This window comes from Pistacia vera, unplaced genomic scaffold, assembly GCF_008641045.1.
Source record: "Pistacia vera cultivar Batoury unplaced genomic scaffold, PisVer_v2 Contig1071, whole genome shotgun sequence".
Classification (NCBI taxonomy): domain Eukaryota; kingdom Viridiplantae; phylum Streptophyta; class Magnoliopsida; order Sapindales; family Anacardiaceae; genus Pistacia; species Pistacia vera.
In genome coordinates, this window is record NW_022195106.1 from 411,126 (window position 1) to 429,456 (window position 18,331).

Below are 18,331 nucleotides of genomic sequence, written 5' to 3' on the forward strand. Positions count from 1 at the left end.
TTGAGTGCTCTTTGTCTTAACGCGGAGATTTCTAGGTTTTGAAAAGCTTATCTGCTTATTTTTGGCTCATTTTGTTTTGTTCTGATATTGCAAGCCACAATAGTACTGATTGTGGATTAAAGATACAGCTACAAAACAAGAAGAAATTTTGTGGACCGAAGAACGTCTGATGTTAATATCCCATTCCAAGGTTATCCACAGACTATAGTACCATTAAATAAAAATTCAAGCTTTCACATTATAATAAATCTTCGCTCGTTTAGGTTGCATTTTAATTTCTTTGTTCTCCGTCATAATTATTGTATGAAATTAACATTTCATACAATAATCTCATTTTATGTCCCCCCCACTGACATTATATTTTCAAACGAACTAAAAGTATAAATTGACCTCACTCGTTTGGAAAGATGATATTCAAATACGAGTTAAATGCTGCATTCTGAGCCCCACTATTTGAGATGATGACAAATTTGAGCCTCATCAAATGAGTTGGGGTAGGACAATAAACCCACTAAAAAGAGGTGGGTAAAAGAGGTTACAAGCTTTGCATTTGTCACCCCTGAAATGAATTATCTTTCTTTCCATTTCTTACCTCTGAGTAGGAAATCAAAGAAGATAAATAAATTGCATTTTCAACTGTGGAACACCAGAACTCACATATTAGTCCAATATGAGAATTTATTGAAGAAATCAGAATCCTCTATACATAAAATTATGATGCAAGGGTCGTGCTTGGGCAACTATCAACAGTGCAGGCCAAAATGTCCCTATAGTCCCGGGATATTCTGAAAGAGTCATAAACCTTTCCGTCCCTGCTTTTCTTGTACTCGAACAACAGATTTGAGTGATCAAATGCTGTAAGTTTTACAAATCCATAATCGTAATCTTTATATAAACTCCATGCGGTTTGCAGAGTTGTAAATTCTGAAAGGCTTGCTCCACCACCACCAGCAACCACATGTATTGTCCCATTCAGGGTGCCCTTATAATAGTGCTTCTCTTCATTGGTGCATATATGCTGTAGCAGAGGAAGATTGACACCAACTATTAGCTAAAACAACTGCAGAATATAAATAGTATCCAATCTATGTATAATGTGGCATACTGAATCTACCAAGGAAATGAAAAGCCAAAAAATAGAACTAAAGCGAAATTATGCTTACACGATACTGTTCAAGTTCAAAACATAACAAGAAACAACACTTTTTAAGATATATTTTACAAATTTTTATTAAGAAAGAAAAATAGAAAATTCAATCATTATAGTATGTGAAAAGGCAATCGTTTCAAGAAATCGCTATAGTTCTTTTTTTATCCTGTTTTGTTTAAGCATATATATTTCTTGTCTGTTTTCTAACTTAAATACGGTTGAATGTGAATGTCCATGGTTTCACAATTCAGCTTATAAAATGGCAAAGATGCAATTAAAATGAAATATTAGTCCTTCTACTTACTTTGAACTGAATTCCATAGTGGTGCAAAATGGAGGGAAGACAAAAGGACAAAATATAGTTTCTTCAGTGCTTAAAATTGGGATTATACCTGGTATATAGGACATATCCTTTCATAATTGTGTACATGGCCATAGATGGCAATGTCAACTTTGTACTTCTGCCAGAGTCTTTGAAGGCTCTCCCTCCCCATTGGTTCAGCAAATGATCCTTCTACAGCATAAGAGATACCAGAAGAATAACCTAGAACCCTATGTGCAAGAAAAATCAACCAGGGTTGTTTTTGCCGGTCAACTGATGCTAGGCAGTGCTCAATGAACTTGTACTGCTCAGTTCCCTCTCTCCAATCGTGTTCTGTGTCAGCTATACAAAATCGGAACATACCATAGTCTGTGGAGTACCTGGTAAAAATAAAATTTTGTTTTTTAAACATTAGATCCCACAACATCTTGAAACAAGTGGAAGAAAGAACATTTTTTAGCAACAGAAAAATTTATCAAGGTCCTTTTGGACAGCCTCTCTATGAACACCAGAGGATTTCCTACACAACCTTTTTCGTCGCTGGTTCTCTGTAACTAGAGAGAGAAGAAATCAGGAGGTAACAACAAATGTGACCAATTGGGAGCATCCAAACACTCAGAAAAAGGCTTCTAAGAACAAGTGTTCTTGCTGTGCAATTAATCCATGTGGTTCAAACAATTTGTAACCACATCAAAAGTTGTTTCACATATTGTGATATCTGCAAATAGTTTGCAATATCAAACTGTGCTTGATTAAATATATTTTAGATTTCCTGAATAAATTAAGATGGTGCTAGAATACATTAGAATTAAAAGTATTAACAAAATAATCAGCATAAAGGGTTAAAATAATATATTAAAAATCTTTCAACAGATATAAAACACTATTAATTAATTAATGTTAATGAGGTTAATTCATGATATATACTCACCAAAACTTAGCTCTGTTCTCAGCCGGGACATAGAACATAGTTTCAGCCAACACACCACATTCTCCTCCAGAATCCATGTTCCCATAGAAAGATCCTGTCCCTGGCCAGTCACGCTCATGATTACCACTGGAAGAAGAAATCACCACTTGTCACTAAAAGAAGTTCAGATCCAGTATACACTCTGACAAGCTATATAAATAAATTTTGACAAACCTTGCAATCATGTAAGGCACTGTTGATGCAATTGGCTCAATCTGTGCGGTAAACTGGTCCCACTGTGAAAGATATCCATTTGCATAACATATGTCTCCAATGTGGAAAACTATATCAGTGTTCTTCAAGTCCTGAATAAGCTGCTTAGTGGTATTAAGAGACCCGCGCTGGAAGTTGTTATATTCATTAGAACCATCAGCTTCATCCTGCAAAATGTCAATAAACAAACTACTTCACCAATTGCATCAGAGTTGGTATTTGGACTCATAAGCTTAAACATCTTATGAGACCAACCTTACATACGGCAATGTTGAAACACAGAGGACATACCTTTAAAGAGAGTAAAACATAATGTTTCTATATTTAAACAAAAGCAGTTCACCCTTCACCAGACAACTAAAATAGCAAACTATTTCACCTTAACAGTTCATAAACATATTACTTACTTTATGTAAAGTCATTGTAAAATTAAATGTTTTAACTTGTTTGTTTAAGCAAGTATTAATATTATACTACAGAGAGTATAAGAATCTACAGATATGCACACACATAAATAAACAAATGGATACCCTGATACAATAATATCTTCAACAATAAGAGCTGTTGATAAATGAGATCTTATCAGTATATTTTGACAAACCTTTCCCATGTCACCGAAAATTACTACACGTTGCAAAGAATTTTGACCAGGATAAGGAGATGCTCTAAAGTTATACTCTGGACTCCAAATATATGTACCATTGAACAATTTATGTCCCAGCTTGTATGTATACCTAAAAAACAGAACAGAAAATAAGCAGAAGCATATAATTTTTTGAGTTGCACGTAGCGTTATATAAGTTGATATTTTGCCAGCGTCAATTCATGCTAATAGTTCCAAACAAAACCTTGAAAAATTGAGTAGTGCTGAAAAATAGAGAAACCTCTGTTAAATAGAACACCAAAATGATACTATTCCTTCTAAATCCTTTAAGGACTGCTTTAAATTTTATAAAGCTTTAACACACCTACACCTAGATTAGATATCATATACTAAAATAAGATGCAGCTTACACTGCATTGGGCCACAACTCCTTCAAAAAGCTGGTGTGTATGTAACCAGGATCACGCCATCCCACTGTCCTAGCCGGTGCACCTGTGAATTTAAATTTGATATTAATCATCCACCTCAAAAGACCCAGGAAAAAATTTTGGGCAAATTTATTCAATAGAGAAAAACAGAACAGACCACAAAGCCCATTCTAATCAGTTATCTTGTAATAACTAAAAGATGACTTATTAAGTCAAAATATAGAATATGGTAAACATGATAGATTACTAATCCTTGTGCTGTTATTGGAACCACTTTGATGCACTCTACTTTAAAGACTTAACCATGCTGACAATCTTTTAGTAATGTAGCAACTAATCTATTTAAATCAAGTTAAAGTAACTACATGATTTCTTTTTCTTTCTTTTTCTCTGTTTTTGGAGGTACAGATAATTTCCAATATGTAGAGGTTATCATTTCTATATAGTATTCACAGCTAAGTTGCACTGGTATCCATAACTGAACAACAGTAGTTTTCCATCCGAAGTTACTGCACTTTACAATAAACCCAGAAGTATATATATTGGGTAAAAAATTAACAGATAGTGAAGTTACATACCACACATGCTGCTACGATCAAAAGTCAGTGTCCCAGCTGGGGACCGCATAGGATCCCCTCCTTTTGGAGCCCATTCCACAAAAGGTTCTGCTTCATTAATTCCATACCCACTCGTCCATGTTACTGTCATCTGAATATGAAATTGAAAAGTATTGTCATCTCTGAAATAAAGTAACAGTAGAAATAATGTCCATTGTAGCAGTAACGAGGATTTCTAGTGGGACAAGAGCTAGTGCACTTTTGAAAAGCTTATCAATATAGTGATAAATAGTTGTTGAACCTTTCCTATGTTGATAATTTATTCAGGCAAAAACACTAGATTATTTGACTAAACATAAGGTCTGAAAATTACATAGATAGATTGGCCTTACTTCATTCCACAGTTTTCCCTGTGCCAAGCGTGGGTAAACTGGAGCATTTGGATTTGTGAAAGCTACTTTATTCGACACCGCTACCAGCTTTGGCTGTTATAGCAACAAAAAAAATCAAAGACAGTATCTAAAGTTGAAATGCAAAAATAACCATACAAATTAGAACTTCTGAAATATTAATAAAAAGCAAGTAATAATTAGGGATAACAAGGCCAGAAAATATCTTCTACATGAAATAAAAGGTCAGCTATGGGTAACGGCAGAAAGCAGACTCTGAAAACAACTGAGAAACAGTGTGTATGGTAGTGAATATATTTTGCAGTTTGTGGGTCTCTCTCTGTCACACACATGGATTTAGGTACCTCCTTGTAAATGATTGAATAATGATTAATGCTATATCATAAAGAGACAGAGTAAGAGCAGTATTCTAATACCATAAAATCTGAGTTGGATCAGTCACGATTAAACCGTCTTTTCCAATTTAACAAGAGCTAGTATCCGTTCTAAAGATCTTAAGACACTTTCTTGAAAATTTTGGTTATGGGAGCAATTAAGCTTGTGATATGAAGAGGGAAGTTGACGCTAACAGATGACCTACACTTTCCCTAGTCAGGCTCCAGAAAGTTTTCACAGAATGGTAAGTACAATGACGCTATTGCTAAAAAATAAAAATAAAAATTGTATTCGGTTGGAGCCAAACATCTCTCTATGTAAATATTTCACCAAAGATGGTCTACAGATGATGAGGCAATGAAACCAAAATTCATTAATTTTGGGCAGCAAAAGCCTAAGAATACACAATAAAGTGTGATTTGGTTCAGAATGAAGATTCCAGAAGTACATAAGCAGGACAAGAGGAATGCTAAAAGACAGATAGGTCAAGACAATTATAAAAGATGACATTATCATGGCAAAGTGCTTACATATAGCAGATCTCATGCTATGAAATTAAATCAGTTTAGCTTATAAAGTCCATAATGCAGTTGTTAGCAACATTAATTCTTTATGAGAGTTCGTGAGCAACCTTAACATATATTTATTATAATAGGGAAAAAATTACAACATGCCAACACAGTCAGATTGATTATGAGATAAAACAGTTAGAAATTACATTTAACAAACCGCCTGAGAATAGTGCAAAAGAGAAGTCGGATCTCTGGTTAATCAACTGAAGCTTCAACCAGCCTTTTCCTGTACTTTTGTACCGAGGACTGGAATAGTTTGCATATTGAAACTGTGAAGAGAAGTAAGTCAGATAAAAATTAGTATGTGAATTCACGTTCCACTTCAAGGAGAAACTCACCAAGAATGGCAAAGCACTGAGCGACAAACCTTGATAGGTGCAGAACACAACAAGGGAGGATAAACTCTTGGATTATCTGCAGAGCAAGTGGAAGCACTGGAAATAGTGAAATATATATACTTCCAATTAGAGTGGTATTATCAAGTTTAACTAATTAGAACCAGAAAGATACATACTTGTAATTGCATGTATGTCTGTGTATATATATATAAACACGAAAAAAAAAAAGTACATTACCTAAAATTGGAAGGAGAAAATACTCCAATCCAATCATCAACAGATGGAGTTGGAGAACTAAACTCAACTGTCACCCACTCTGAATTTCGCCCCTGAAACAGTGAACAAATTTTCATTAAATCCAATACACACTTAAAAGTTTTTTCATATTTAACCTGGCCTTGATGGTTTCAAGGTTGACAATCTGACAAATAGTTGTTTGATGTATGCATAAACTGACAATCCATCGTCACAATATGCAATTCAACAAGTAGCCAACATCAAGTGATAATCAACTTAAATCTCCTGTTACATAAGGGCATGATTAAAGTGATAAAAAACAAGGAAAAATAAAAATGTGTTGCTAGTGAAACATACACTCGATCCAAGAATGCTAGGAGAGGCTTTAACATAAGCAAGGTCATTGAGAGCAAAAGTCGCCTTCTGAATAGCAATTCTTGAAAGCGGTTGATCTCCATGGGAACTTGCCACTTGAAGAGTTGCAAGAACAAGTAGAACTCCCAAGAAGATCAATCTCAATTCTCTCATCCCACCAAATATCTGAAAGAATTCAGAAACAGATTATGCAGAGATAAGCCACAGAAGATAAAACTGTTGTAGACACATACTAGAAAAAGCAACACCAAAACAAGACGACTAGAAAAAAATATACAAGCAAGTGGCATAAAAATATTATAATATATCAACTTTTATCATTGCTAATGAACAGAAAGGTTAACCCCACGCAGTGTCATAATTCAACATAAAAATTCCAAAATAAGCAAGTGGGTATTTAGTATATAAAACAAAATCATCAAAAGAAAGAAACGGTACTGACAAAATGAGCAGCCAAGAGTGAATTTTTAGTTAATCCCTTATAGTGTGTTAATGAAAATAGAAGAAGACGAAAGACAGCATGAAGTGAGGCATAGACGTATAGTAAGGAAGTGAGAATTACAAGTGGTATCGAATCTATGGAAGAAAGATTCCGCCTTCGTATAAGAAAAGTCACAGTTTGGTGGGTGAATGATACAAGATATTTGGATAATTTTTGGATAATTTTTAATAAAATTCACCATACTCAGAAAATTTAATGTAAAATACTTCTTTTCTAAATTTATTTTCATAGTACATATGTATATATATTTTAAAAAATTGTGAAATTCACTAATTTTTAAAAGGGTTATATCATAATAACTTAAATTTTAATTTTGAAAACATAATTGATAATTATTCCCAACTGATTTTTTTTAAACAATAAACGAATCTACATTCCCAACGTGACAGTCTATCTTTGTTTTTTTGATGAATTTTCCCACCCGTTAACATTGCCTAGAAGTGTGGTGGGAAAACCACGTAAGATTAGTGAGAGAAAGTTTAGAAGATTTGTTTGTGAATTATATTTGACATGTCATCACATTAATATTACCATAAATCGACACATCACTAATGATTTAAAAAACGCATATCATATTTCTTCCATTCATCTTATATTTTTAGAATAATATTACACCCACAATCTCTTCTCACAAATTTTCTCTCACAACTTCACATGGTAACTCGTAATTAGTTAGTTGTAATTTATCAAATAAAACTCATTACGAACTAACTAATTGCGGCCAGCATTTTTTCATCTTTTGAATGAGTTCCTTCTGCATTATTTCACCATTATCCACAAAAATGGCTATTCTGGATGCAGTGTACGTAGTTACATCACTTTTTATATTAACTCTGATATTTTCACATAAACAAAAGGACAGATTAAATATCTATACTGACTACAATTATACTCAACATTGAGATAACGAAATTAAAGAAAAACTTTGTCACTTTCAGTGTTCAAATGCATCAATTAACTCTTCAAAACTTGACAACACCTTCTCTGCTTTAAATAAAGAGTGTCATCATCCACAAGAGAAGAAATCCTGCAATCCAAAAAACAAAGAAAACACACAAAATGGGAAAAGGGTAAGTTCACATTTCTTATAATATGTGTTTGAACTTTGAACAAAAGGCTACTGCTACTGCTACTGAGCATCTGATTCTGTCTTTCTTTATGGAGTTGCACTTCAGACTATTGCCTGGTTGGAAGAATAACTTCGTGCACAACTTTATAGTTTCACCAAATATGCAAGGCCTAGTACAACTTTACATTAAAATGTTTATTGGTTTTGTAAGAGATCTGGTAGCAGTGCATCAATAATTAATGAAATCAAACAGTATGTGAAAATCAACTCAACATTTGATCTTCAAGCAAGCTGTTAAGAAGCTAAAAAGTAAAAGCTGTCACGAAAAGAAAAAAAATCTTATGCAAGGTAAGACTTTTGCAGAAAAGGATAATGTGCTTAAAGTCAAGAAAGGAAAAGGCATTGCCATTATGTACCTGCAGGATTCAACTTGATTTGAACTTTTGGCCCCCATGTCCCGCTCAAAGCATATCCTAATCAATGCAAAACCATATATCAGACAAATGTATTAAAATTAGATTGAGAAAATTCAAGAGTACCCACATGCCTTGCCGGAGCAAACTTCATGGTTGAAAAAACAAGTACCGGCGTGAACTATGAACTTACCTATACCAAAGCAATTGGTCGTGCTGTTCCTTCCATTCCGGCAAATGCAAGCAAATGACTCATCCAAACCAGTGAAGCCACACGAACCCCCACTGTTTTCACAATCGTTACATGCATCAGAAGTATAGGAATCATTGTATTGCAAAGAAATCCCAAATTTCCATTTCATTGGATCCCCCTCGTTGCCCCCAAACCCGTATATTGATGTATATGATGAGCATTGTAGCTTTGGGAGATCCAATGCATATCCTGATCCAAGGCCAGTTGGTGAATCGTAAACACAACAGGAGGATGCAGGTGCATTCTGTTGCAACCCAATTCCTGACACTCCTTTACATGAATACAGCCCTCTACAAACACGGGAACCAGAACCTGTAGCACACAAATCTTCATCTGCATCAAATACAGGAGATGTACCGGAGCATCCAAGCAAAACAATGATATTGTCTTTTGTAATGGAGAATGGACTGGCTCTATCCAAGCTAAAGCTTCCAGAATTCTGCATAGAAGAACAAGTTGACATGAAGGGGTCCGTAACAATGATACTGTTGCTTGTGTAGTCAATAGAAGAAATACTGTAAATGCCAGTGCCAGTCGAGAATTCCAGACTCTCAGAGTTACATTTTATGTATCTGGCAAAGTCAGGGTGCCCACATCCAGATCCGGTACCAAAGGGGAATTTCACAGAAATTGTGCCACATGTGTCACGGCATGTACCATTAACTGGGTAGGCAGGGACCGAGGACACAGTATGAAGGAAGAAGAGGAAGAGCATAATATTGATGAACAGCAATGGACTTAGATCAGGTGACATTAGTTAAGGTTTTGGAAGAGCTGGAGACTAATGAGCATGAAAAATGAAGCAAACTGAGGAGTGTTACCCTTGAGCAGATGATATATGAAAAGAATAGGAAAGAGAATTCTTTTCGGTGGAGAAGATTAAATTCAACATTCTCTCTCTTTTTTCTTCCTAAAAAGCAGAGCCACGCCAAGTCATTTTTTGGGTTCTAGCTAAAAAGCAATATGCATTTTCATTAGGATTTAGAAAGGAGAGGCAAATTAGCACCTGATGGTGCGTTTGTTTGCAGCACTATTTTCGAATCAAATGATCACGAGGAAATGCCTACTCCCCCGTTTCACATGTCTGGGATGAACAGAAAAAGGATCAATAAAAGTGCCAAAATTAATCTTTCCACTTCCCATTCATTATTTCGCATAAAGTTTCTGTGTTCAAATTTGTCTTCAAGGCTCCATACCATACTTAACACGCAAAAAGTTAGGTTAGCTAGGAGTAGCTTATGGACAAACAAGCGAATTATGTATGTAAATAGAACTATTATCATTCGACTACATCCACAGCAATTCCAACTAGAAATAGCTTCTTATTGATCTAAAAGTAACAGATCAAATCAACAGGCAATCACAGTAGCAATTCAAACTGCATACAGTGTAACATGAATCTTCTATTATTGTTTGCCAAAGAGATAATAAATTTACACATTTCATTATGAAAAATTACAGATGTAAGTATTTCTCCAGATGTAGAAGTAATATTGCAGGTTTATCATTTTATGTAGGGCAGCATTCTTCTTCGTTACAGGATAATAGCTACCTGCAACTTTCAAGAGAAAGTTGACAACTCAAAAGAAATCCAAACTGAGCCCCCTGAACTCAATTTTCCAGCTGAAGTCCTCTATCAGTAATGCCTAAAGCTTCAAGTCTGCAGACAAAACTTGATTAATATTTAGCCTATCAAACTCAAAACCATTCTGATTTGCAATGATAATGACTCTTTCCCAGTGTCACCGTGTCACATATAAGAAACCCTCTGAGGGCTGTAAGGTTGGCAGAAGCCCAGACTCATCGGATCACATGATCCCAACAGAGAAATAAGAGTTTCAGTTTTTCAAAGATTCCTCAGGTCGTTCGATAATGCCCAGCAAACACTAATTTGGGTATCCTAAGCAAAAACCTTTGTCAACAAAGTATATATCAGGTGCTTGCACAACTTATACTCTTAGCAGATCAAACTTTGAAATAGTTCCTACTGCCTGATGATTGTATACCTTCACTTCCAGTTTTAACTGTCCAACAGCATCCCATAAGGCAGCCACTATTAAGCCCAAGTAGCAAAGTATTAAACTGTTACTCATGTCTATGACTTAGGAAAGCTGAGTTTTGAAAGAGATGTGAACACAATTTTTAGACTTACAATTCATGCATTAAGACCCGCCCAATTCTTGAAAGCAATGAGAGCTTCCATTTTCCGGAAGTTCCTCTTTCTCAATTTTGCCACTTTGAGCTTTTTATGGTTCTCCATAAACGCTTGCTTGTACTTCCACTTATCCACAAAAATCTTCATTTCTTGAGATTTTTCCACAACTTGCATCACTGCATCAAAGAAACCCCCTTTAACAAAAGCAAACAGAAATGCATCAACCAGATTGTGATCAAATTTCACCCCCTTCCCTCCATCAGTGGAAATCATTCGCTTAACCTCATTCCACAGCATCAGAACACTGAAATAATTCTCAGCAGTCATATAACCATTAATCAAGGACAAATAAGTTTGACCATTAGGCTCAAACTGCAGGAATATCATCCTTCTGAAAGTTCTCTTAGCATCTTCCAACCGCCCGGCTTTACAAAAGGCATGAATAATTGAATTCCAATCATGAGACTTCACTTCGACTCGAGGGTCTTCAACAACTTCATCCAAAAATGCTGCCATTAACTCGGGTCGATGATTCTCCATCAAACCTGTCATTATAGTGAGGTAACCCCCCTTTAAGTCAGATATTCTTGCTTCTCTCATGTCCCTAAATAAAGAAAAAGCTGATTGGAAATCTTGACTGGTCATAGAAGCTTCTATCAGAGCATCGTAGCTACCAACATCTAATTGAAGCCCTGAACTACTAATATCTATGACTAGTTGAGTAGCTTCAGCTGTTCGATGCTCTTTGCAATAAGCTTTCAGAATTGGCACATAAATTCCAAGCCCAACAAAACAACCCTGAGCATTCATTTCATCAAGAATGCTATGTGCCTTATCTGATAATCCAAGATTAACACAAGCATTAACAATACCAAAGCCAATTGACCTATCCACAACCAGCCCTGAAGACTCCAATTTTTGAGCTTCAATAATCAGATTTGTTAATTTCTTAATATTTCCTTTTTGAAGAAATACTTTAACCACTTCGCAGTAAGTTTCTTCCCCAAAATTTGAACCTTCTCCAGTTCCTTCACTCAAACTACGCAAGATAGTCCTTGAAACAGACTCTAAATTACCTGCCTTAACATATCCATTAATCAAACGACAATAGAAGACCATTTTGTTTGAGAAACCAAACCCGCCCATCAATTTCTCTAACTCATTTATCTTCTCTTGCAGCCCTTTTAATGCATATAAATAAGCAAGAAAACCGAAACTCAATTCATCTGGCCTAACACCTAAAACTGACATAGTTTCTATAACTTTCTCAGCATCACTAACTGATTGAAGACCACAACAACACCCCTCTAATGCAGCATTACAAGCATCTAAATCAGGCTTCATAAGATCCAACTTTTCGTCCAAAGCAACCCTACAACATTCTTCGAAAACCCTCAAAAAACCAACAAAATTACCATTCTTTCTACAAATATCAACAAGAAAATGACCCCACAGTTCAAAAGGCATAAAATACCTGTTCTTAAACATACACTTGAGTAAAGCAAAAGCAGGGGCAGAAGTGTTGGCAGATTTCATGGAACCCAAAAGGGTATGCACCGTTTGAAAATCTAAGAAATTGGGGTTCTTTTCAATGAGATAAACAGCAGAGGCAAACGCCCTCTTGAGGTTGAGAGTGTCTCGGAGAGAGGAAAGGTGAGAAATGAGAGAGTTGGTGAGGGGTTTAGTTGGGAGTAAAGAGTTGTTGGTGAGGGACTTAAAGGACTTCCAGGCCTCATCAGTGTTGTGGGTGAGGAGGGATTTCTGAAGAGAGGTTTCTAGTTCAGTGATGTGGTCTTGAGTTAGGGTTTGTTGCTGTTGCTGTTGTTGTTGCTGGATTAGTGAGTTGGTAGGGTTTTGTGATTGGAGTTTGGGTTTAAGGGCAAAGATGGAGGGTTGAAGGAAAGAGTAAAGAGATGGAATTTCAGGTGTAGATGAGGAAGAGAAAAGTCTTCTTCGTATATGCAAGAACATTCTTTGTTCGTTCAACAATCAATCTTGCTGCTTGCGCTCACTCTTCCTTCCATGATCGGTCATAGGAAATTCAACTATTACTCTTTTTTATAGTTGAAGTTAAATATTTCTGATTAAGGTCATCATCAAGCTGGAATAGCTCAGTTGGTTAGAGCGTGTGGCTGTTAACCACAAGGTCGGAGGTTCAAGCCCTCCTTCTAGCGTTCAGAGTTTTCTGTTCATTTAAATTTCTTTTTTTTTTCAGTTACAACTTGCAAAAAAGAAAAAAAAAGGTACACAAACAAACACCCATTGTCAGTTATAAGAGGCAAATCAAAACGACCAAAGCCTCTTGCACTTGCGCTGCAACTGAAGCTGTTTCCTTTTGAATTGATTTGATGGGCTTAATAGGTGAAGTAACAACGACCTCGCAGTCACAGTCACAGCATCTGATAATCGAAGAATGGAATGGCTCTTCTTCAACAAAGCTCTTCAAAACTGCTACTATCTCTGCCTCTCCTTCTCTCTCCATTCATAGGTCTCCAATCTCTCTATTTCATTTCTGTTTTCATTTCTCATTTCTTTTCCTTTATTAAATCTCTTTGCTACGCAGATCCGGTAGCCGTTTCAACCATATCTGGAGACGACTTCTCCAAGCCTTTGTACCTGAGGCACGCTTTTTCAATTTTCATCCAAATTATTATTATTATTTTTATCAATTATACATTGACCATGGTCTAGGTTTTACATGTACTTCCCAACTAGATTCAGCCGCCGGTAATTGCACTAAATCTCAGAGGACGATAAATGCCTATTACTAGTGGAACCAAACATTTGTTTTTGTTTTGTTTTTTAAACTGCAGGGTTTTCCAGGCAGTGTGACTCCGGATTATGTGCCATTTCAAGTATGGGATTCTTTGCAGGTAAATTATATACATATATTGCAAGATATATCTTTACTAAAATACATGTGTATTGGCTTTTCATAGTTTCTTGTTTTGTTTATTTCCATAGGGTCTTTCTACATACATTAGGATCATGCTTTCTACGCAGGTAAGTTCAAGTTATTTGATATTCAATGCTTTTTGCTTTTTCTCCAATAGATTACACAACATGTTTTGATAACCACTCTGCCATGGTGCGAAATTGTGTTAGGCTCTCTTGAGTGCCATTGGTGTTGGTGAGAAGTCGGCTACTGTTCTTGGTGCAACATTTCAGGTAAAGTTTTGAATACAACATAAATTATTTTTATTAGAAACATATTTTAGTTTGTACTGCAATTGCTTTTTCCTAGTTACACTTCATTTAAATTTCCTCGTACAATGGCTGCTTGGAAATATATATGATATATTCACCATCTTTATTGAAATTGTTGCAGTGGTTTTTGAGGGATCTAACTGGAATGCTTGGAGGTGTCTTATTCACATTTTATCAGGTGTGATGCACTGTACTTACATAATTGTCTTTTGACTTCATATCTGCCACAAATTTGAGAATCTGTAATTGGCAGCAGATGTAATTTTGGAAATTTTTGTTTAAATCATGTCATGGAGTGTCACATTCTTGCTGGTGTGCGAGTTGGGTAATTTGCATTCACTTCCTTTTGAACGGACATTATGAATTTACTACGAGATTGTGACACCATATAATCCTTTTAGGGCTCAAATCTGGATAGCAATGCTAAAATGTGGCGTCTGGTTGCAGATCTTATGAATGATCTTGGTATGCGGTTGTTTTGTATATTAACGATTGTATTTCAAGATATTGATTCTAGAAAATTGTTTTCAATCTCTCTCTCTCACACTCACAGACACAGCGCTCAAGCATGTGGGCATTAACTCAAACCAATGCTGGCACAAGCACATTCATGAGCCTTGATTCAATTTTTCTTATTAGAATCCGATTTTTTCTTTATGATATAAAATACTGGGCATTTCCTACTGCCATGGGAATTACAGCATGTTGGACCCATGTATCATAACTCTCTATGTTATTCCTTTGACTAGTTTTTAGGCTCTTTATGTGAATTTTATCATTTATATTAAATTAATGTCTGTCAAATGTTGAGGAAAATGATACATTTGGCTAATCACATCTAATTAGAACTGTTAATTGTATAAGATTTTATAATGTCATAATTGCCCATGGGCTTTTACTCAGATTTTAAAAAGTCTATCATGGTTGGTGTAGATTTTAGGTTGAAATTCTGCTATGCAGAAAAAAAGGATGTATTTATTATCAATTGAATGGTATGAAAAATTTGCTTCTGAATGACTGAAGTCTTAGTCTTCATGCCAATGTCAAAATAGATATTAATCTTAACATTCTGTTTTAACTTTTTCCATTTCCCATAGTCTGTGGTTCAGTTATATACACTTGCACACAATTCATTAGGCTTTTTTGTATTTTGACATTATTGAATATATTAATTGACAAGAAAGGATGTTATATTGATTGCAGGGATGTTGATGGACCTTCTTTCCCCTTTGTTTCCTTCAGCTTTTGTATTTGTTGTTTGCTTAGGGAGCTTATCAAGATCATTTAGTAAGTCTGTTTCTCCTAATGTAGAAGATGGATAGTATGATTAGCTAACACCTCTGATAGATTTGTCTAAATTTATTGACCAGGCAATTATCTTGTTGAGGTATTACATCTTTCTTGGTATATGTAGATTGGGAATACAATGTATTACTTTATTGCTGTTGCATTACTGTATATGCATCTGTTAAGTTATCAAAGCTTTCAATGGAGTATGTGTTATGAACCATAGTAATATTTGTATACCTTTTTGCATGTTTCTTATATATATTCGTTCTGTATTAACTTCATGATAAAACATGTTAAAATAGCCTTGACCTGGCTTTCTCAATTCAATCTCTTTCTATCGTATGTCCAATTAGCTGGTGTTGCAAGTGGAGCTACTAGAGCTGCTCTGACACAGCATTTCGCCCTCCAGAATAATGCTGCCGATATATCTGCCAAGGTGCCAAGACCACCATTCTCGTGTCTGCATGAGTACCACCGATTCATGTAATATTGACCATTTACTTCTTCTTAAATACTGATAGGAAGGGAGTCAAGAGACAATGGCCACGATGATTGGCATGGCATTTGGAATGCTTCTTGCACGTATAACAATAGGGAACGCATTAGCTATTTGGTTTTGTTTTCTTTCTCTCACTATGTTCCATATGTATGGTAAGTTCTGCTGCTATGATCGGCATAGAAACTTTATGTAATCATTAAACCTGGTATGTAAATTCTAGGGGTCAACATGATATTTGAATGTTTAAGTCAATACTACATTAATTTGTTGAGATGACTTAGAGCAGTATTCATGACCTTCACCATTTTCAAGGACAGAATATTCGTATTCATATTGGAAAAGAAAACTTAATTCATAATTTTATTTGAAATAAACCAATAACTATTTTCCTGTATGCAGCAAACTACAAGGCTGTACGTTGCCTTGCGTTGAATTCGTTAAACTTTCAGAGGATGTCAATTCTTCTTCAGCATTTCATGGAGACTGAACAAGGTGATAGGACTTGTTATTTTAGTTATTTACTTTCCATGAGGGCAAATTTAATTTCATTAAATACCTCAAGAGCAACTTATTGTTAGAACTAGATCCTCATATTATTCCAAGTGTTACCACAAATAGATTCTGTCAAATGTTTGTCTGACAAAAATTGGTTCAATTCTATTAGTTCAATAGAATCTGTTCCTTGAAAAGGTCTGGGCTTTGCAAAAGTACTTGTGCAGTTATTTGTAAACCACAAAATTTGTTTGCTGATCTTAAGGTTTATTGTCCATTTCTTTATTTTATCTTATTCAGATGTTAATGGTTAAACCTGAATGTTCCCCAGTTCTCTCTCCGGAGCAGGTCTCTACAGTGGAGCATGTTTTGCCCATATGGATCACTTCATGTAGTTCAAAGAATTCTAAGTTACTGCACAAGCGGGTAGACATAGGTTTAAGGGTTTCTTCCCTTGATCACCAAGAAATGTGAGTTCTTTTACTTCATTTGACTTGTAAGCTTACATTAGGGTCCTTCAAATAAATGGTTCCTCTGCATCTGGTTATGCATTTTTCTAATGAACAGTAATGTTTAGTGGTGCTTTTCCAACATATACTTTGGGATCCACCTGACTATGAACCAAGAATGGCTTAGTTTTTTGTGCATCCACAACACAGACAGCTCCACACTGGCTATTACTAAACTAAACAAGTTAGTGACATGTTAAACTGATGATTTCAATGATATTAATCTAACAGGATGGACCTGCTGCATTCTGCTGGATCTTTTTACACAAAAGGTTGAGCTTGACATAGTTCCCTCAACTAATGAATATTTTCTAGAAAATTATTAATTTCAAGTAATTTTTTGTGGTCTTTTTTAGCAAAATACTTGTTACTGGAGAGGAAGGGAATCATAGGTGTCATTGTGCATAGAGATTCAACGGCTGCAGAAGTATTGTATTCATACACTCATGCACTGGTTATGGCAAACCTTAATAAAGGTAACAATACTATACATTCAGAGAGTCAATCATGGATGGATAAGCATTATGAAGGTTTTATTCAGAAGGTAATACCTTATCATTTCTTCAGCAATCTCTAATGCTTGTCATTTATAATTTCATGCTCCAATAGTATGGTTTATTTCCGACAATGATAGCTAAGAAAAGTACTATTAAAAGATTTAATCACTACCATTAATCTGCTAAATTCCTATATATTTGGAGCTTCCTAGAGTCATTGAATTACTTTTAGAAAGAAGTGATGAATTATTGCAGTACACTTTTTAATGAAATGTTATCGCTAGAAAAGCGCAGTCTGTATGGGAGAACCTCCTGATCTTGTCATATAGGTGGGCCTTGCAATAGATGCCTGTTTGTCATGATCACTGTGTAAAGAGTTATCCCAAGTGCTGGAAGTATGAGAAACTTTTCTTTGAATGCATAGTGATCAATGGTGTAATTCACTTTTGTTTTGAAGGCAGCATTTTGTTTATAACGTTTCTGGTTCAAGTCTCAGCCGTTCTAATACATTAAATATTTTTGCAGCTAAAATCATCAGGTTGGAAAACTGAACGTCTTCTTTCTCCTTCTATCATTTGGAGGGCAAATTGGAAGTATGGACAAGCAGATAAAAAGATTGACTAGGTAATCACAATTCACAAATCTGTCGCATCAAAATGGTGGGAAGAACTGAAATTTAAGGATGTTCCATTTGAGCAATTTCGACAGAGACCAATTTGCGGGGATGAGAGGTTTATCTTCCATGCACTTTATAAACTACAAGTGATTGAGGAACCAGAGATTGTGCCCTTTTATTGTTGTTTTATTGATTTATTCTCCAATGAGTAGAAATATGTGTACACTGAACTAGTCACTATACGAAAATGGAAGCCATCATTATGTCAAGCGTAATGG

At 35.4% G+C, this 18,331-nt stretch overlaps 4 protein-coding genes and 1 non-coding gene across 6 annotated transcripts; 2 read left to right on the forward strand and 3 right to left on the reverse strand.

The window, feature by feature from the left end:
- Window positions 1-606: 606 nt before the first annotated feature.
- LOC116132270 (probable inactive purple acid phosphatase 1) lies at window positions 607-7,033 on the reverse strand. 2 transcript variants are annotated; one of them, XM_031417928.1, is made up of 13 exons: window positions 6,994-7,033; window positions 6,534-6,716; window positions 6,177-6,268; window positions 5,969-6,035; window positions 5,748-5,870; window positions 4,637-4,729; window positions 4,266-4,395; window positions 3,670-3,751; window positions 3,257-3,389; window positions 2,617-2,822; window positions 2,404-2,529; window positions 1,543-1,852; window positions 607-1,018 (listed from the first exon to the last, which is right to left on the reverse strand). In XM_031417928.1, exons 2-13 carry the CDS (start codon window positions 6,702-6,704, stop codon window positions 713-715), a joined length of 1,839 nt encoding a protein of 612 aa, XP_031273788.1. In that variant the 5' UTR covers window positions 6,705-6,716; window positions 6,994-7,033; the 3' UTR covers window positions 607-712. The 2 variants fall into 2 exon arrangements, with proteins under 2 accessions (XP_031273788.1, XP_031273796.1); XM_031417936.1 differs by lacking the exon at window positions 6,994-7,033 and having other exon boundaries at window positions 5,969-6,015; window positions 6,534-6,672.
- Window positions 7,034-7,830: 797 nt separating this feature from the next.
- Window positions 7,831-9,708, reverse strand: LOC116132339 (wall-associated receptor kinase-like 22). Its single transcript, XM_031417988.1, has 3 exons — window positions 8,729-9,708; window positions 8,539-8,595; window positions 7,831-8,080 (listed from the first exon to the last, which is right to left on the reverse strand). Exons 1-3 carry the CDS (start codon window positions 9,540-9,542, stop codon window positions 8,043-8,045), a joined length of 909 nt encoding a protein of 302 aa, XP_031273848.1. The 5' UTR covers window positions 9,543-9,708; the 3' UTR covers window positions 7,831-8,042.
- Window positions 9,709-10,189: 481 nt separating this feature from the next.
- On the reverse strand, window positions 10,190-12,932 carry LOC116132312 (pentatricopeptide repeat-containing protein At1g69290). The gene has a single exon (XM_031417969.1). It carries the CDS (start codon window positions 12,912-12,914, stop codon window positions 10,944-10,946), a length of 1,971 nt encoding a protein of 656 aa, XP_031273829.1. The 5' UTR covers window positions 12,915-12,932; the 3' UTR covers window positions 10,190-10,943.
- Window positions 12,933-13,043: 111 nt separating this feature from the next.
- On the forward strand, window positions 13,044-13,117 carry TRNAN-GUU. Its single transcript has one exon. It is a non-coding gene; the product is annotated as a tRNA-Asn (tRNA).
- A 100-nt stretch (window positions 13,118-13,217) lies between these two features.
- On the forward strand, window positions 13,218-18,322 carry LOC116132323 (protein root UVB sensitive 3). Its single transcript, XM_031417977.1, has 15 exons — window positions 13,218-13,431; window positions 13,507-13,564; window positions 13,757-13,816; window positions 13,908-13,946; window positions 14,049-14,111; window positions 14,272-14,328; window positions 14,552-14,615; window positions 15,354-15,437; window positions 15,794-15,876; window positions 15,962-16,091; window positions 16,339-16,431; window positions 16,763-16,901; window positions 17,172-17,212; window positions 17,297-17,484; window positions 17,963-18,322. Exons 1-15 carry the CDS (start codon window positions 13,292-13,294, stop codon window positions 18,059-18,061), a joined length of 1,338 nt encoding a protein of 445 aa, XP_031273837.1. The 5' UTR covers window positions 13,218-13,291; the 3' UTR covers window positions 18,062-18,322.
- Window positions 18,323-18,331: the final 9 nt, after the last annotated feature.

Coding starts and splice junctions, on each gene's coding strand:
- LOC116132339 (XM_031417988.1), bottom strand. CDS start 9,542: ATGTCACCTGATCTAAGTCCATTGCTGTTCATCAATATTATGCTCTTC. Junction 8,596..8,728: donor GACCAATTGCTTTGGTATAG/GTAAGTTCATAG, acceptor TGCATTGATTAG/GATATGCTTTGAGCGGGACA. Junction 8,081..8,538: donor AATCAAGTTGAATCCTGCAG/GTACATAATGGC, acceptor TTTGGATTGCAG/GATTTCTTCTCTTGTGGATG.
- LOC116132312 (XM_031417969.1), bottom strand. CDS start 12,914: ATGTTCTTGCATATACGAAGAAGACTTTTCTCTTCCTCATCTACACCT.
- LOC116132323 (XM_031417977.1), top strand. CDS start 13,292: ATGGGCTTAATAGGTGAAGTAACAACGACCTCGCAGTCACAGTCACAG. Junction 13,565..13,756: donor TCCAAGCCTTTGTACCTGAG/GCACGCTTTTTC, acceptor TTTAAACTGCAG/GGTTTTCCAGGCAGTGTGAC. Junction 14,616..15,353: donor AGATCTTATGAATGATCTTG/GTATGCGGTTGT, acceptor TATTGATTGCAG/GGATGTTGATGGACCTTCTT.
- LOC116132270 (XM_031417928.1), bottom strand. CDS start 6,704: ATGAGAGAATTGAGATTGATCTTCTTGGGAGTTCTACTTGTTCTTGCA. Junction 6,269..6,533: donor CTAGCATTCTTGGATCGAGT/GTATGTTTCACT, acceptor TCACTGTTTCAG/GGGCGAAATTCAGAGTGGGT. Junction 1,853..2,403: donor GAGAACAGAGCTAAGTTTTG/GTGAGTATATAT, acceptor TATTTTTACCAG/GTACTCCACAGACTATGGTA.